The sequence below is a fragment of the Euprymna scolopes genome, chromosome 23, assembly GCF_053919585.1.
Source record: "Euprymna scolopes isolate OS-2025 chromosome 23, ASM5391958v1, whole genome shotgun sequence".
Taxonomy (NCBI): domain Eukaryota; kingdom Metazoa; phylum Mollusca; class Cephalopoda; order Sepiida; family Sepiolidae; genus Euprymna; species Euprymna scolopes.
The window spans coordinates 117,151,441-117,171,440 of record NC_136504.1 but is presented as its reverse complement, the minus strand read 5'-3'; the positions used below and the strand labels follow the sequence as shown (position 1 = coordinate 117,171,440).

The window sequence follows — 20,000 nt, the reverse complement described above, 5'->3', positions numbered from 1 at the left end:
AAAATCAAATATAAACGATAATTTAAGGAATCGTTTTTGGCATCAGAAAATATGCACAAATTTTTCTGATTCCGATACCACAAAAAGTAAAGATTTTTTCCAATTCCAGATTCTGATTCATCGTCCCAACACTAACATATATAGGGGAACTGGCACTGTCAAGCATCACCAAATCCCGACAGGAATCCGTGTACAAATGCATAACATGTTTCATCCAGAAATTAGCAATAATGGATTTATTTGTTTTACTGCATTTTTTTGTTTTTTTGTCAGGGATGATAGCTTTGTATGGATCATTTGCCGGCATGATTAATGGAACCTTACAAGGTCACCTGGTGCCACTTGGGACTCCTCTACTAACAGTAAGTATTTCTGTGAATGTGACCTTACAAAATAAAAAAACAATAAAAAAAACTATAAAAATTAATAAAATTTATTCAACAATGGAAGATAAGATTCATAAAAAATGAAAGTTTTCAGGTTACATGATAATGTGTTCGATGCTTGGTTACGTTTTATTCAATATGTTTGTATTTGTTTGTATATGTTTGTATATGTTTGTATGCGTTTGTATGTGTTTGTATATGTTTGTATGTGTTTGTATGGGTTTGTATATGTTTGTATGTGTTTGTATGCGTTTGTATATGTTTGTATATGTTTGTATGTGCTTGTATGTGTTTGTATATGTTTGTATGTGTTTGTATATGTTTGTATGTGTTTGTATATGTTTGTATGTGTTTGTATATGTTTGTATGTGTTTGTATATGTTTGTATGTGTTTGTATGTGTTTGTATGGGTTTGTATATGTCTGTATATGTTTGTATATGTTTTATGTGTTTCTATGTGTTTGTATGGGTTTGTATATGTCTGTATATGTTTGTATGTGTTTGTATGTGTTTGTATATGTCTGTATATGTTTGTATATGTTTGTATGCGTTTGTATGTGTTTGTATATGTTTGTATGTGCTTGTATATGTTTGTATATGTTTGTATGTGTTTGTATGGGTTTGTATTTGTTTGTATATGTTTGTATATGTTTGTATGTGTTTGTATATGTTTGTATATGTTTGTATGTGTTTGTATATGTTTGTATATGTTTGTATATGTTTGTATGTGTTTGTATGAGTTTGTATTTGTTTGTATGTGTCTGTATATATTTGTATATGTTTGTATGCGTTTGTATATGTTTGTATGTGTTTGTATATGTCTGTATATGTTTGTATATGTTTGTATATGTTTGTATGTGTTTGTATATGTTTGTATGTGTTTGTATGCGTTTGTATTTGTTTGTATGTGTCTGTATATATTTGTATATGTTTGTATGTGTTTGTATGCGTTTGTATTTGTTTGTATATGTCTGTATATGTTTGTATATGTTTGTATGTGTTTGTATATGTTTGTATGTGTTTGTATGCGTTTGTATTTGTTTGTATGTGTCTGTATATATTTGTATATGTTTGTATGCGTTTGTATATGTTTGTATGTGTTTGTATATGTCTGTATATGTTTTTATATGTTTGTATGCGTTTGTATTTGTTTGTATGTGTCTGTATATATTTGTATATGTTTGTATGCGTTTGTATATGTTTGTATGTGTTTGTATATGTCTGTATATGTTTTTATATGTTTGTATGCATTTGCATTTGTTTGTATGCGTTTGTATTTGTTTGTATGTGTTTGTATATGTTTGTATGCGTTTGCATTTGTTTGTATGTGTTTGTATCTGTTTGTATTTGTTTGTATGTGTCTGTATATATTTGTATATGTTAGTATATGTTTGTATGCGTTTGCATGAGTCTGTATATGTTTGTATATGTTTGTATGCGTTTGCATTTGTTTGTATACGTTTTTATTTGTTGACATGTGCTTGTATATGTTTGTATGTGCTTGTATATGTTTGTATGTGTTTGTATATGTTTGTATTTTTTATATGTTTTTGTGTGTTTGTATATGATTGTATATGTTTGTATATGTTTGCATATGTTTGTATATGTTTGTATATGTTTGTATGTGTTTGTATATGGTCGTATATGTTTGTATGTGTTTATATATGTTCCAATGTATTTGTTCCAATAACAGACTGGTTGGTGCAGTCGGCACTCCCTCAAAACCGACAAAACCTAAGACGACCAATTTCTTTATATCGTATGAATCCAAAGTTTCTATTGTTGGCATTGGCTTCCCCGATATTTTTATAGTCAGAATAATTTCTAGAAAGACATCGGATGCATACGAGCGAGACCACGAGAAGGTTACCAATATCCCAAGTGAAAGTGATTTTTGTGGAATGAACTGGATTCGAACTTGGAACACCCAGGTTGTCAGTCCATATCGTTAGCCACTTGACCACCCTAGCCTCCCAACTAAAACAATAAGCCCTAAAGACATCCACTTCTTGAAAGAAGGATGCAATGCCTGGAAGTGAAGACCATACGCTATTATCTAAAGCAAGAATGACAATGGTTATCTATACAAACTGAATTAATTTTATCGGACAACTTGTTAACCCTACCTGAGCTACTGAACCTAATTTGCCCCTGTGCTGGCCTCCTGGACAAAATTGTGAAAAAAATTTAAACATGTTAGTAATTTTTTGCCTTTCATCTACTGCCAGTATTCAGTCTTCATATGCCAGTCCGCCCAACAGGTGGAGCCCTCCTTGATGCACAGGCCGACTTGCATCATCACTTTCTTCTTCATCGATATATTCACCATCACTAGCGTTACTTGATTCAGAAACTCCTGATCAAATTCGCCTTCGTCTGAATCAGAATTTGTCACTTTATCCAACATTTGTTGCACAGTGAAACTCCTTCGTCTTTTACCTGTCCAAGTGCTTGGTTCGTTTCATGGCTACTTTAGGCTACAAAACAACTCACAACTCCGCCAAAACAAGAACGTTAGGCTTGCGCTAAATCGAAGCTAAGCAGCGATTGGGTAGCTATTTTTTGCTTCCTGACAACAGAAAAACATGTCGGAAAATACAAGTTTAGCAGTAACTCAGTATATAGCATTTTCAGAAATTACTGATATATCGGTAACTCAGTTTGGTAGGGTTAATATAATGGAACATAAAGTTTATGAAGGCCGATAATTTTTAGTGTCCACAAGAATTGATAGAACATGTTTATCTAGAGAGTCTTCAGAAACGTATGTTAGCGTGCCTGGTTTGTTAGCGATAGTTTAGATGTGTTGGTTGGTGTTAAGTTGATTGAAAAAGACAAATGGTCATCAAGTCTGAAATAGTATATAGTTCACTTTTCTGCATTTATTCTTTCTTCTTTTATTTTTTATTTTGTATTTTTTCTCTTTTTTACTTTTCTTCTTCTTTTTTCTTTTTACTTTTTGTTTTCTTCTTTTTTCTTTTTTACCTTTTCTTTTCTTTTTTTACTTTTTGTTTTTTTCATCTTTTTCTTTTTACTTTTTGTTTTCTTCTTTTTTCTTTTTTACCTTTTCTTTTTTTTACTTTTTCTTTTTTCATCTTTTTCTTTTTTACTTTTTGTTTTTTTCTTTTTTCTTTTTTCTTTTTCTTTTTACTTTTTTATCTTTTCATTTTTTTTACTTTTTCTTTTTTCATCTTTTTCTTTTTACTTTTTGTTTTCTTCTTTTTTCTTTTTCTTTTTACTTTTTTACCTTTTCTTTTCTTTTTTTACTTTTTGTTTTTTTCATCTTTTTCTTTTTTACTTTTTGTTTTCTTCTTTTTTCTTTTTCTTTTTACTTTTTTACCTTTTCTTTTCTTTTTTTACTTTTTGTTTTTTTCATCTTTTTCTTTTTACTTTTTGTTTTCTTCTTTTTTCTTTTTTACCTTTTCTTTTTTTTTACTTTTTCTTTTTTCATCTTTTTCTTTTTTACTTTTTGTTTTTTTCTTTTTTCTTTTTTCTTTTTTCTTTTTCTTTTTACTTTTTTATCTTTTCATTTTTTTTACTTTTTCTTTTTTCATCTTTTTCTTTTTACTTTTTGTTTTCTTCTTTTTTCTTTTTCTTTTTACTTTTTTACCTTTTCTTTTCTTTTTTTACTTTTTGTTTTTTCATTTTTTTGTTTTTTACTTTTTCATCTTTTTTCTTTTTTGTTTTGTTCTTTTTCCTTTTTTCTTTTTCTTTTTTACTTTTTTACCTTTTCTTTTTTTACTTTTTGTTTTTTCATCTTTTTCTTTTTTACTTTTTGTTTTCTTCTTTTTTTTCTTTTTTCTTTTTCTTTTTCTTTTTACTTTTTTACCTTTTCTTTTCTTTTTTTACTTTTTGTTTTCTTCTTTTTTCTTTTTTCTTTTTCTTTTTTTACTTTTTTACCTTTTCTTTTCTTTTTTTTACTTTTTGTTTTTTCATCTTTTTCTTTTTTACTTTTTTATTTTCTTCTTTTTTACTTTTTTCTTTTTTCTTTTCTTCTTTTTCATTTTCCGTTTTCTTTTCTGTTTCTTTTTTCTTTTTCTCTTTTTTACTTTTTCTTTTTCCTTCTTTCTTCCTTTTTTCTGTTTTTTTTTACTAGGAAAAGCAACCAACAATGGATGCCATGAAAAAAAGATGCCCCACTTTTACATCAAAACGGACATCAGCTATCCTGAAAGCAGCCAAGATCATTGACCAAGGCGGTATTGTAGGAGTTCCAACGGATACTGTGTATGCGCTAGCTGCTTCCTGCAAGATACCAGCCTCCATAAAAAACATCTATCACGTAAAAGAGCGACCCGCGGAGAAACCGATTTGTATCTGTCTTTCAAACCTTGACCAATTGGCAAACGCTAAGCCGGACTTTAGTGATCTTCTCTGGGCATTCATGCAACGCTGTTATCCCGGTGGGATCAGCTGTGTTGTCCCTAAGGGGGAATGGATGATTAACCTCGGCCTCGGTGAGGCTATAGATTATATCGGCAACAAGAATAGCGTATGTATTCGAGTACCAGATTCTTCCGTATTGGCCTATCTGGTCAGTCTGACTGGACCTGTTGCCCTCAGCTCAGCCAACCCAAGCGGAGGAGCTGACAGCATTCATCATGATATGGTTCTTGATTCTCTAGGTTCGTATTTATCATCTTTGTGTTGTAATATGCATCTTAGGGGGCGAGGGTTGAGGTTTGGTGTTCAATTCAGCATATCTCTCTTCTGTTCCTGTCCATTGAATTTAGCTCCAAGACACATTTGTGCCATTCTCGAAATTTCATAATTATCTGCCAGTAATAATATCTAGCAATCTCACCTTTGATGACCATTTATCTTGTGTATCCAATAGCGTTAATAAGGAGCTTTATGTGTTGTGTATCCTGAGCTACCAAATTCCTCATGAACGGTATTTGCTGACTAGGCTTTTACAAGGCAATGATTCGTCCCCACTTGGAATACAGGTCCTTCGTGTTCGCTGGAGTTGACAAGGTGTTCTTTGATTATCTAATCACCAGAATATAACAGATTTCCAGCTATGGTATCACTGGAAATGTTTTCTCAATTATAAAATCATTTCTCTCCGATAGGTTCATAAGACTAGTGGTTGATGGGCAAAAATCAGATCTCACTACTGATGCAATTCTCTATCTGTATAAAAGCCAAGTACGTCCAAGGATAGAGTACTGCTGCCGCATCTGGGTAGGAGCTGCTAAAAGCAGCCTATCCTGCCTTGACAGAGTACAAAAAAGACTTTGTGGCTTAGTGGGGGATGCCCTTTTCTCTTCCCTGCAGCCTCTCTCCTACAGAAGAGACGTTGCGAGCCTGTCTTTGTTTTATCGTTGTTTTATCGTTATTTCTATGACAAGTGCTCGTCTGAGCTCCAATCTCTGGTCCCCCTTTGCCAATCTTTCACGAAAAACACCCGTCTAGCTGAAACTACTGTCAATAATTTTCCCCACTCTTTATCTGTGCCTAAATCCAAATGTAGATTCTATGAGCAGAGCTTCTTTCTTAGAACTGCACGACTGTGGAACTCTCTTCTGTTTGCCTGTTTCCCACCTGACTACAACTTGGATGTCTTCAAGTCCAACATAAACAAATTCCTGACAAACCGCTCTCTTAAGTAAGACACCCTATCAAATATCCAATACTAATGATTACTACGATACTATCTCATTGATTACTGTACACGCAATAACCCTTATCCCCGAGTGGCTTCTGGGCCTTGATAAGTGGTGACCTCCATGTAAAAAAAAAACCCCAAAAAAACAGTTGCTTCTGTTTCCTAGACTGTTCAGATTATTTCATGCATCTTGCAACACTGCAGTGCTTAAATGCTGCTCTGTGCTGTGGCGGAACAAACCTGCAACGATATACATTCATATCAAACTATCTGCATAATAACACTGCTGTTTGCTCAGAGATGTACTGCTTAGAGATGATCTCCTTTCGCATTGTGTTCTGCAGTCCTGAACTTGTTGCCTCAGAATTGTGTAACTGAACACATATCACTGTCACATTTTCGGAGTTCTGTATTGCATAACTATTGTGATGTTCCTAAGTTTTATGCATTCCCTAATTAGCTTCGTAGCCTCTGTCCATTGCTAACAGTTTTATAACCATGGCTTAATAAATAAATAAATAAATATTTCATTTAGTGACGATTTCGGTAAAAAGAGAAACAGTCTACTATTTTTACTACGATTTAAATACATTCATACACTGCTGTAACATTATTATAGAACAGATTGGCAGGTGCTAATGTCTATTAGTTAGAACTAGACTTTTAGCCAAGTTGAGCAAAAGTTATAAGCCATTTTTTTGCATTAAATTATAATCCTTATTAATTTCTATTAACCCCTAACCATACATCCAATGGATACCATAATACTTAATTCGCTGCACCTTATCATAACAAAATACAAAATGATAATACGAAATAGTAAGTAAGGTGGATAGTCCTTGTTGAGTTTCATTAGAAAATTTGTTTTAAAGTATGTCATTGCATATGTGGCCATGTTGAAGTTTCATCACCAAAATTCAACATGGCCACATGTGCACTGACGTATGTAATAATGACTATTCGCCTTACTTACTACGAAAATGTTTTACTTTGGTGTCTTAAACTCCCCCCCCCTTCTTGTGCTGATGAGATTATATTCGAAAACAAAGTATTTGTCCATTATTGTCAATGCTTAGTCTCAATTTTAATAAAATGAATATCGTTTCTGAAATGATCGTACACTCAATTTGATTTTGTTTGTTTTTCCTTTTGAAACTGATTTATAATTTATAATTATCAATCTTTATAATCAATATCACTATAGCTCTAGAATAAATATACCTATTGAGCTTATTATATAACTACATTACTATGAGCACTGTCTTTTAAAGTATTAATACATTAAAATAAACTTTGCTCTTTAGACGCCAGGTCCAATTCCCTCTATAAAATATAATATATATATATATATATACACACACACACACACACACACACACACACATCAAATTTTAGTCATTCAATGAGTTTAAAAATTTATGACCTCAAATTTTGAATTTCAAATGAAAAGGTTTGTATTATTCTATGTAAGACAAAGAATACATTTGAAATATTTTAACTCCTTATTCTATAGGATTTCTATGTCTACCATCTCTTCAGAGGAGACAATATTAGCAAATAGTTATAATGGTTTACACCTTATTTGCTACAGTCGGTGAGACATGGAAAAACACAATTAAAAGTTGTTTAAGTATTTAAATATCATACCAGTTGATTGTTAGATAATTTTATTCTGAAGTATATATATATATATATATATATATATATATATATATATATATATATATGTATATATAATAAGAACAAATAGTTAAAACATTGCCATCTTGGATCATTTTGGTAATTCTTATTTCATTATATATATATATATATATATATATATATATATATATATATATATATATATATACAGGGTGTCCACAAAGTCTGGCTATATTATATAGCCAGACTTTGTGGAAGCATCCTGTAGATTATGTAGCCAGATTTTGTGGGCACCCTATATACACACACACACACACTCGCACGCGTACATGTGTATATATATATATATATATATATATATATATATATATACAGGGTGCCCACAAAGTCTGGATACATAATGTAGCCAGACTTTGTGGACACCCTGTATATATATATATATATATATATATATATATATATATATATATATATATCACAAATCACAATGATGCTGTGACTTGCGTGTGACATCTTTTATGGCAAGATTTGCATAATCTCCAATCAAACCCCTCGATATGTCAACTTGATTATTTTGCATACAGCCATACACAAAATATCCATCTATCAGACTCACCTTGTGTTGTAATACCCGCTGGGCAGATCCTCGTTGTACACATGGGTAAGAAAAGTCCTGGTGGCTACACTTTTATCTTTTTCTAGTGATGGACCCTTCAAGGTCACTGGAATTTCCGCTCTGATGCGCATGACCCTATGTGGCAATACCTTTTGCTCTCAGGTTGACCGTTCATTGGTTTGACGTCGTATTCCTTTTCGTAGATGCTCTGGCTTCACTGGTATATCGCTTTTCTCAGTGGAGTCTAGGTTGGTTGTCGACGCTATAATTAACTGGGTTTTCAAATCAAATCAATTTAATAATAACTCAGAGGTCAGTTTTTTATAAACAAGAATAATTATTCAAAAGATATTCAGTTTATTCACTTTAAGTAAAGGAAAGTTAATTCTTCGGGTTCTTAATGGCTTCATGATGCAGGGTGTTTTCAACAGGTTCGTTCAGACAACTCTTAGTCAGGAGCAAAAGCCTTTTAAGTTAGCTCTTCTGGGGAGGTTTCTGGCTTCTGGGCACAAGTCGAAAGTGATGTGTACTCTTTGATGCCAGCAAGCAAGTCTTCTAAATTTCCAAATCACAATGTTTTTTTGTTTTTTTTTGCTGAACCCTAATTCTGACCACCATCTCTTTGACATTAGCATTTCCTCCTCGGTTGTTTGAAGATTACTCTTTTCTTTCTCTATTTTAAACCATATTTCTCTTTAATTCTCTTTTTCCTTTTCCTTTCTTTCTCTCTCTCAAAACCATTTGCTTCAAAGAAACTTTATTATCAGCTATGCCCTTCCATCTTTCAGTTTAATTCCCATCACTTGCATGGTGGTCCGACACTTAAAATAAAATATGTGGCCCAATGACAATGTCTTCCTGGATATCAATGTCAACTTCACTTTGTTGAGAAATTTCCCTTCTGTTTATCATATCGGCAAAAAAAAAAAAACATATTCCAGGGTCTTGGAATGCATTTCTTAAACCTCTTGTAAAACACCCCACCCAACCCATTACCTGTAAGCAGGGTGAATTGGTGTTACTCGGGCATGCAACATCGTTACAGTGTGACACAAGGCCATTCATTATTATACATTGTAGCTATACACAAAATATGTTGGGTTTTTTTCTAAGCCACAACAAACTGAGATGAAATTGTTATGTAATTGGTCCGAGTTTAATGATCGTTATTATGATCATTATTATGACTATTATTATGATCATTATTATGACTATTATTATGATTATTATTATGGTAGTAAAGATAGAAACAGAAAGAATGTTATCAAGGCAAAATATATTTTTTATGATAATTTTTTTTATGTTAAAATAGTTCCCAAAAATGTTAACGATGAAAAGAACATAAACAAAATATGTGATGAAGGTGAATCATCTGATTTGTGTCTTTGGTCATGTGGATGACGTAATGAGAGACACATAGAAATTAGCAATCAGAGAGGAAAGTCGACAGTCGGTAGTCAGAGGGATAGAAATGGTCCACAGATCATAATGGCTCTGAGCAGGGAAAACTGTCAGAAAACGTGGATAGTAAAAATCTAAGATTAGTGCTGCAGCTTTCCAATCGGGAAACATCCGGAAAAAAGTTGCTGAAAAGACAACCTGCAATTTGTTGATTCATTGGGAGGAATCTTCTTTGCAGCTTCCCATCAGACAAGACTAAAGATGGACAAGGTATGTTTCCCCATTAGCCGATGTTAACCCACCCCCAAAGAGAACTGTTATCCATCTTTTTGTTTTTTGTTATATGTCCTGTTCATACTCTCATCAGTTGACGATCAAATATATTGACACGTAAAAATATATAGACTTGATGATGCAATCATAAATATATACAACCCAACTACATTACTTGATGATAATATGCAATCATAAATATATACAACCCAACTACATTACTTGATGATAATATGCAATCATAAATATATACAACCCAACTACATTACAAAACTTTTAATTCTTTTCAGGGCATAAAATTGATGGAATGGTGTGTGACGGAGAATCAAGAGAACGTGCTCCATCAACTGTGGTCAACTGCATGAATATTGACCAAGGTAAAATACATTAGACTACAGACTTTCAAATATTAAATAGTGTCAAATACACCCGTGCCAATTGTATTGGTTTGCGTCCTTCATTTGGTGTTTGGTTGTGATTGAAGTTACATGCGTGTCGAGGTTCCGATCTTGACAATAAGTCTGACAGAAATTGAGTTATTTCAGTAGCCTTTTATCTGATGGGCTGAGGCGTCCATTCTGGATAGTTCTAGGAAATCTGTGCTCATATGCTTTGCCTCCTGCCTGAGGTGCCCTCATTGAAGAACGTCTACAGGCATTTTTTTGTAAGGCCAGGAGGCTCCTTCTTTACAGATGCTTGCTCAGTTCTGTGCATATCCCAACCTTATGTCAAATCTTCTCGAAGTGGAAGGAAGATAAATGCCTACACCCGTACCAATGGATGCACAAAGTTCTGATACTTGTGCAGTTTATGGTCAGTGTTATTTTTTAGATAAGATTTTCAAGTTAAATTCAATTTTTTTATGATAGCTTTTGTCTATTTAATTGTTAGGTGAAAGTGCAGAATAGTTAACAAAGTCCTCCGTCCTCATGTTAAGAATGGCTTTCTAAAAAATAACTGCTGTAACATTGTTGTAACATCAAAGAAACAGAAGAAAGAAAGAAACTCGACTCACTTTTTTTTTTAACGAAAGCCTTTATATCCGGTATATCCAACAACACATTTTTTTTAAATATTTAAACAGTTCATTTCTCCTTCACTTGACATTACCTGCGTATCTTGAACACAACCTTTTCTGAACACCAATCAGATACTTCTCTCGTCGTGTCTTGAACCCCACTGGTTTGTGGTCCTGGATATGACCTTAAACTATATCCGATGGTGAGGCCCCAGCTTACAGGCTTTGAGGAGTGTGGAGCCACCCTTTAATTGCTATTGCTCCCAGGTCCACTCTGACCCAGAGTTGTAGTACCTGTTAGAGTCCCAACTATGGGTTAAATAGAAACTGACTTGAAAAAAAAACAAACAAATAAAAAACTTTTCAAAATCACTGGATTCGGCATTAAATAACCTGAAAAGGGTTGATATGCCGTAAAACAACTAACCAACCAATCAGCCACTGGTTTGCCAAACACCACTTCTCTGAACACCACTGTCTCATTTATCTTATCAATTCCCAGTTTCCGACCCTGGTGTCTAAATTCTTGCAGCGGGAGAGGACTAGAGAAACCCTCCGACATCCAAACTCTCTAATATGAGTATTTATTTATATATTTCATGTAATGTTTTATTAAAAATATTGTTTCCGTAAAAGAGGAGTGTTTGAGTACAAAACTGATTTTTTTTTTTTTACATTCCGATCACATGGTTTGCATAACTTTCATTCATTTGCCCCCCCCCGTTTCCGACTTCTAAATTTGTATATTTGATATTTAGCATGGTGTAATATTCAAAGGGAAGAACAACTCACATTAATGAAAGAATAAATAACTGTTTTAACGCAAGCAGAAAAACTCACGTTGAGAGGTAGAGAAATATGTAGTAAATATCGCTTTCTTTGTATTGTGTTACTCTGAGAGTTTATACGACTTTTATCAAAAGAAGCACCTAACCAATGATGCATCAAGGTTTGTAAAGGTTATGTAAAGATGGCTAGCCAATTTGATCAGGTTTGATGGCTTTGAGAAACTAGTCAGACAAAAAGGAAAAAATCTCATTCTAACTATTGCACCTACCTGGTATGATTTTTAACTTCCGTACAGTGTACTCTTTTTGCTGTAATAAATTCAAGGGAGATTACTCAGACAATTTTGAAGCCAACCCTTCCCTCATTTTCAAACTCTTTATTTAATCTACTGCTCTTTGTACCAGTTAATTTTTCTTAAACTCTTTCAACAAGAATTGAACCGATAACCTAAAAATTAAATTAATCTGTTTTTTTTTTTTTTTCCTTTTCCAGGTGAGATCAGCTTTTTTAGAATAGGCTGTACTCCTCAGGAGTATGTAGAGAATTTATTCAAGGAAGCCCAAGCAGAAGTTGGATGGCTGTTATTAGACGTTGCACTGGATGAAAGACCAAACAAAGATATGAGATTTTGAAAAAAAAAAATTTTTTTTTTTTTGCATTTTCACCCCAAACAAGGCACAGTGCCACTTTGATGTAGGGGACTATTATCTGGGACATAATTTACCGGAGTACTATATAGGGAGTTGAGCAGCAAAATGTCTGTTTACATTACATCTGAACTTCTGCATGTCAGTACTGTCAGGGAAGCAGGAACCCGGAATGGAAATTCTAACGTCTAGCAGTTCTGGGGAATAAACTATTAGAATAGAAGGGTTTCTTACATCTAGGGATTTCTACTGTGTAGGGGTGGGATTTTGCTGCTTGTTGGGTTTGTTAGGAGTATTTATGTTGTGCGGGAAGGGACAAGGACTTGTAGTTCGTCGGACACCTACCATTAAAATACTTGTAAAACAGGCAGAGCGATGCAACATTTTGTTGCTGGGACAAAGGCTGAAGCTTAGCTGATAGTGCGGGGCCTGTTATGTTGGCGACTCTTTTTTGAATCCTGTCTAAGAGGGAGAGACTAGTAGCAGATGTACTAACCTAAATGTGGCAACAGTACTCCATACATGGGCGAATGGTGACCTTAAAAAAAAAAGAAACGACAAAGGAATGTTATCAAACACTTATCATTGGGTGGTTATTGGTCTTGAAATATTTTTAGCTCCTTACATTAAGTGGTTTCATGCTTTGTCTGGGGGTGATTTTAATTTTTTTTTAAATAGTGTCTAATATTTCAAATTTTCAAACGAAAAGTTGTGCTTTTGGATTTTTAGAGGCTATCATATAACGGCCCTTAAAACCCTGTTAAAATTCTTTAACGGAACAAATAATTTTACAGATATTTATTAACTGATGTCTTTTACCTATTGTTAGAATTTAAAAAAGAACTGGAGATACGAGATACACATAAACTTGAATATATACACATACGAGGTGCCTTAAATAAGTTTCCAGAATTTTTTATACAGACATTTAAAATTGCCATAGGCTCTTGAAAATTCAGTATGTTATTGCGATACATCTTATAAGATGACTGACCAATTTTTATTATTTCAGGTTCAAATGAACAGCTACAGCAGGAATTGGAATGCACCCTACTAAAGCCTGATTGCCATAGCTGGTGAATTCTAAAAACTGCAATCTGGATGTGGAGACACTTTAGAAGAACGATATGCAATAAAATTCTGTTTTAAACTTGGAAAAAATGCTACAGACAAGTATTGAATGCTTCAGGGTGCTTTTGGACCATCTTGCAGGAATCGAGCATCAGTTTTTTCATAGCATAGGAGATTCAAAGAAGGTAGCGAGTCTGTGAGAGATGATGGGAGGTGTGGAGGGGTTAGGAAGTCAGAACACCAGAGTTTATTAGTCAAATAAAGAATTTCATGGATAAGGGACCGTTGTGTGTCCATTAATGTCAGTGTGGGAACTGTACACACAATTATTTGTGAGGAACTAAAGATGCGGACGATTTACACAGACTTTGTCCCAAGACCCCACCCCCACCCATTTTTATTTCATCCTTTTATTTTTTTCTGTAGGCTATTAATTTCGCGTCAAATTTTTCTGAAAAGATAAATTTCCGACAATATGCATGCGTAACTTAATAGCTATTGACTCATGCTTTAATTTTTAGCCTTGCAGCAAACATATTTTCATAGGTCAGGCATTAACGTCAAAGGAAAAAGTACATCGAAAGCTAAACGCTTTGGTTTCGATTCTCACTGGTGGCACACGAGCCATTTTTTGTTTAACTTTTTAAATCATTACTGTATATTGTGTCCAATATAATATAATATAATAAATACGAAATCTGCATTAATCAAAATAACATATTTAAGGGTATTTTACGACCGGACAATGCCGGGTGGTCTGCTAGTATATATATATAAATGAATAAGCCGGATTTTTAATTTATTTATCGCTACTTTACAACACTCAAAACAGGTTATATACCAATGACTAATAAAGGGGAAAACAATCTGTCAACAATCATGATATTAACTTTTTTTTTTTTTAATTATTCATCTATTTGACCAAGATGGGCATCAAGACAGTTCCTCACTCCCGTCCAGACCTTACTCCTTGTGACTATTAGTTATTCCCAAAGCTCAAACTGGCCTTATGAGACAATCAAATAGATGAAAGAGGCTGTGACGAGGGTCATTGATATGCTCACACGAGAGGACTTCCATGGAGCTTTCCAGAAGTTGTTGGAATGGTACAACAAGTGTATTGCAGCCGGAGGAGATCACTTTAAAGGTGACTAGAGTTTCATGTGTGTACTATCAACAAAAGGACCCAGACAAAAAAAAGTCTGGAAACTTATTGAAGGCACCTCTGAATTTTTGATGAAGAATTTCTACCCACCTTTTTTTTTCAGTTTTTTTTTTTTTTTTTTGCATTGAATGTGTAGCAACAAGAAAAAACTTCTATAAATATAAAAGATCTATTCGAAAAAAAAAAAGAACAATCCTCACGTAATAATTTTAGACCTTAAAATTTAAAAAGAATATATCAGTGATATATTCTTTTTAAATTTTAAGGTCTAAAATTATTATATATTATATCACTTATATGTTAGCTACAGGACGGAGTACAGACCCCCTGGACCTATAGATACTTGGTATAAATTGCCCCAAAGGGTTAACATGTTATAAAACCCAATAAGAACAAATAAAAAATATTCTTAGAAGGGGCTCTGTCTGTCGGTCTGGTCTGTCATGTTTCATTACTACAAAGCCAATGCATTTTATTCAGCCACATTTTCGTATGTTTTTTTTTTTTTTTTTTCGGACTGGTTGAGTAGAAATAAATATTGGAAATGGAATTCTATTTTATATTATGAATTACGAGACCATGGATAAGGATAATGACTGTTTCACTTAAATGTCTCTTCTGTTAGTACCTGATTCTGAAAAACAAAAAAATAGAAATTTGAAACTAATATCAATAGAATCAAACAAGTTAAAAAAAAAAAAAAAAAAAAACTTAATTTACTGATTCATATAAAAAGAATCGGGTTTGTGGAGTCAGCAAAAATATTTAACTCCATAAATTAAAAATTTAATTCTAGCTCTGACTCCTAAAGCAACGAATTTATTATAACTCCATAATTTCTCTTTCGCATCCTTGATTTTTTTTAACTACATCCGAAATTGAGCACCTTTGTTCAATGAGTGACAAGCAGAGAGAAAAAGAGACAGAGAGAGAAAGAGAGAGAGAGAAAGAGAAAGAGAAAGGGAGAGAGACACAGAGAGAGAACGAGAAAGAGGGAGAGAGACAGAGAGAGTGAAAGAAAGAAAGAGAGAGAGAGAGAGAGAGAGAGAGAGAGAGAGAGAGAGAGAGAGATTCCATCAGGACCTGAAAGAGAAGGAGGCCAGGTCTCAGGGTCGCTGAATCGCAATCATGACTAATGTTAGAATCTGAGCATTCCAGGAGTTTGAACAATGATGTACTTACGTATACTTATCTAAATCAATACCCACCATTCAGTTTATATTAATCGATGTTTCTATCACGTTATCGATATATGTTGTTGGCAAAGCATTTTTCTCTTAAAAACGTATTTAGGATGAAATGTGTTGACAAAAATCAGCTGATAATACCACAAAAATGTAATCGATTTTGTCACAAGATCTGATTTTTTAAAAAATCAATTTAGCACAAAAACTGACCACATGGAAACAAACAAATACCATTTCCTGATTCAGCAATGCAAATAAAAAAAAAATCCCCTAAATCAGTTGTAAAAATCTAGACAACATTCAAAAAGTAAAAAAATGTTGCCCTCCATTATAACTCGCCAATATATTTTATTACACTGGAAGTTTTTTGTTTTTTTCTGATGACCAAACTTTTAATTGCTTTTGTTTTTGTTTGTTGGTACTAATAATAAAAGGATAAATATTTATTGATTTTTTTTTTCAAACAAATAATAAAACTATAATGTATAAATCACTCACATATCTTGGTATTTCGTTATTTTTCCCTTCTCAAACCTGCTTAATCACGCATCATTGGGGATACTAACTTCTACTAAGGTTGCTTCTTTCTTCTTTTTGTCCTATATCACTACTAAAATGAAATATGCTCCAATAAATTTTTTTAAGCAATTTTAGAATAAGAAGCGGAATCGGTAATTGTATCAAATATTAGAATCGTTACATCACTAACACATATATATATATATATATATATATATATATATATATATATATATATATATATAATTCAGAATAATGAAATACAATAAATCTATGCAAATCCAGTGATTATCGGCCTTACAAAATATTATTGGATGTAATATTTTATATAAGACTATCCCAGCTAAATAAAATTGCTCAATATACGAGATAGAGCAAATAAATCATAATTTAGGAATTTAAAATTAGGTGCAAACCTTTTATAATATTTGCTAATATTTTTCCTCCGAGGAGATGTATAAACATCGAAAACTCATGGGTTAAGGAAATATATTTTACTATACTGTATCCTTTGTCTTGCATACAATAAAATTTCTATATTTGAAATTTAACTTTTTCAAATCACAAATTTTAAATTCCTAAATTATGATATATATATATATATATATATAGATACTAGACTACCCGTGACCCGTTGGGTCAGTATGTTATATTAGCTATGGAATTCAGGTATGAGCATGACACTTGTGCCGTAAAGAAAATAAGTTTTTTTTTGACATAACAAAAACGTTTCTATGAAAATATATGAAAATGAAAAAAGAATATAGATAGATTTCTATGAGTCGTTCTGTTTATTATAATTGATTTTTTTTTTAAATTTTTACAGTTACTGAATTATAAGTGGTTGGCCATACTTATAAGGAAATGTGCACTGAACAGATACTATAATACTTTATTTTAATTTAATGTTAAATTCAAATTTTGATATATCTGCTTTTTTTTTTTACATCGTTCATTTCTGTATTGCGTTTAAGTTATTATAAACCCCACTCTTCCCATGTTAAATAATAATTTCGAAATAATAACGTTAATATTTCAGTGCGCAGGTCATGCGCGCATGCACAACCGGATGTCGTAAACCGGAAAGTGGGTTACAAGATGATTTGAGTTTTATATATATATATATATATATATATATATACTAGCAAAAGTACCCGTCGTTGACTGGGTTCAAAAACAGCCTACAGAAAATGGACTCTGATTTATGAAAGTATGATAGGTTATGAAAAGGAAGGGTTGTAAAGAGATAGCTTCGAATTTGGGGGTATCAAAACCAAAGCAAAATATGATGAAAGTAAAAATAAAATAGATAAACCCCATAATTTATCATACCATACCTGTTCGCACTGAAACACTTATCACAATATTCTGTGGATCTATATTAAAAAACTGAAGTATAATTATAAAAGTATACTTACGCAGATAGATATGAAAAGTCTTTATTAAAGTTTGTGCCTATTTCCATTCTATGGAGGCCAAGCGCGAACGCAGACCTCACAATTTTATTATACCATCCCTATTTAAGTTAAAACATACTTATCAAAGTATTCTTATGTACATCTATATGAAAAACACTTGTAAACGTTTTTTTTATTTTGGAAATTTTTTATTTCGATACTTTGTGGACCAGGTGCGTACGCAGACCCCACAATTTTAATGAATCATCATTATGCCAGATCAAACATACCCATTCCTGTGTTTCTTATATATATATAATTTAAAGGAGATTAGAACAATAGTCTAAAGAGCTGAGTGTATTTTAATGTAACAGTGAAACTACTAGTTTTATTAAAATACATGAAAGAAAAAGTGCTCGTTGTAATTTAGATATATAAAACACTGTTTTCCGAAACGATCGTACAGATAATTGGTTTTGTTGTTGTTCCTTCTTATGAAACGGATTTTTAATTTTAATTTAATTATAATTTGATTTTTAAATTTTAAATTATCAATCACATTACTTAATATATATATATATACATATATATGTATATATATATATATATATATATATACACATATATATATACATTTTTTAGTGATGTAACGATTCTAATTAGTGATAATTCTTTTTGTTTTTATGTTATTAGCTTTAGTTGTGATTTACTATTTCCAGTTTATTTAATTTTATATGCTAATATTTTATTTGATATATTAATCTCTATAAATAAAAATTTAATAATTTGTTAGTTTAATTTAACTTAATCTATTTTTCTAATCTATGTATTGTCTCGACTAAAACCTGATTAAAAGCATAGATTAAGTTAAATTGTTCATTATTTTTATATAGTTTTCATATATATATATATATATATATATATATATATATATAAGAGAAAATAGTTAATAAAACATGTTAAAAAACACTTTGAAAAAGAGTTAAAAACATATTTAATCTGAAAAGGAAACACTTAATAAGTGGATAGTCCTTAATCCGCGGAGTTTCGAAGAAATACTTTCCTTCTCATCAGAGGGTAGGAATTAACAAAATGCGGGATCAGATTTTGCATACAAAAGTATTTGATGAAACTGGAAGTAAGTCAAAGATCTTACTTAATAACAAAAAGTGAAGCAGAGGGAATATGGTGAAGAAAAAGGTGATTTCACGTGAATGGATAGTCTGGTGAAAGGTAAAGTATCCAATGACGGTAAAATCCAAAAATATAAATCCAAGAAAGTTAATTAAATTTCCATTCGCACAAGTAAAATCCAAGGAAATCACGTAATTGGAAGATGGTCCAAAATAATCCAAAAGGCCGAAATCCATGGAATAATTCACAAATATGTACAAGGAAAAGGGGAAAAATTTCCAATAGTATTAATAAAAGAAAAATAAGATATGCGTTTGACACGGCTGCCGAGACAAAATGTAATTAAGAAAGACCAGTGAAGAAGAAGAGAAAAAAATCAGTGAAGACGAAGAGAAAAAAAATTAAATGGTGATAGAATTAAATATAAAATAGAAAAGCAAATGTCGAAATGACCCAGACAAAATGATGTCAAAAGGCACGAAAAATATAGGGCAAAAAATAGGTCAACTGAAATGTACCAGTTATTACATAAGAAAATGTCAGCAAAATAAAATAAAAAATTTTATAAAGGGAGAGGATGGCCGGTATCTGCAAATTCCGGATAAAGCAAGTAAGTATGTAAATAAATGCATATAGTAAAATATAAGTAAATATACATACAGGATATGAATGTGTGGGTAGATTGATATATTAGATAGATAGGAATATTTAAAGTCTAAAACGGAAATTGCAGATAAAAATCCAGCCAAGCAAAGAAGAAATAAAGAATTAAAATAAAGGATTATTAAGTTATAATGTATTAAGAAAGTATGTAGAAAAACGATAAAGTTAAAGAAAAATTATATATCTATCTGAAAGGTTAAAGTAATAACTATGTAATTTCAAAATTACCATAATTAAATTTGGACTTATGTTTACAGAAAGAGATCAGTTCGTTTTTAGAGTTTATTATATTGTTACTTTGAGGGGAAGTAATTATAGTTATAGCTTCGGTTGTGCAGATAATAATAATGGAATACGTCGCATGAATACAAGTAAGACATTTTACCATACAACTGAATAAATATATATATAAAAAAAATAATAAAATATATATATATATATGTACTTATTGATTTGTAAATCGCCACTTGTTCTCGTCTCCT

At 32.0% G+C, this 20,000-nt stretch overlaps 1 protein-coding gene across 1 annotated transcript in view; it reads left to right on the top strand.

The window, feature by feature from the left end:
* The window catches only part of LOC145246160 (uncharacterized), a 37,944-nt gene extending 25,435 nt beyond the window's left edge, over nucleotides 1–12,509 (top strand). Inside the window, exons 6-9 of the mRNA XM_080108028.1 lie at nucleotides 274–362; nucleotides 4,483–5,011; nucleotides 10,219–10,305; nucleotides 12,228–12,509. Coding sequence (XP_079964154.1) covers nucleotides 274–362; nucleotides 4,483–5,011; nucleotides 10,219–10,305; nucleotides 12,228–12,367 — 845 coding nt within the window. The 3' untranslated portion in view covers nucleotides 12,368–12,509. The remainder of the gene's footprint in view (nucleotides 1–273; nucleotides 363–4,482; nucleotides 5,012–10,218; nucleotides 10,306–12,227) is intronic.
* The last annotated feature ends 7,491 nt before the right edge of the window (nucleotides 12,510–20,000 follow it).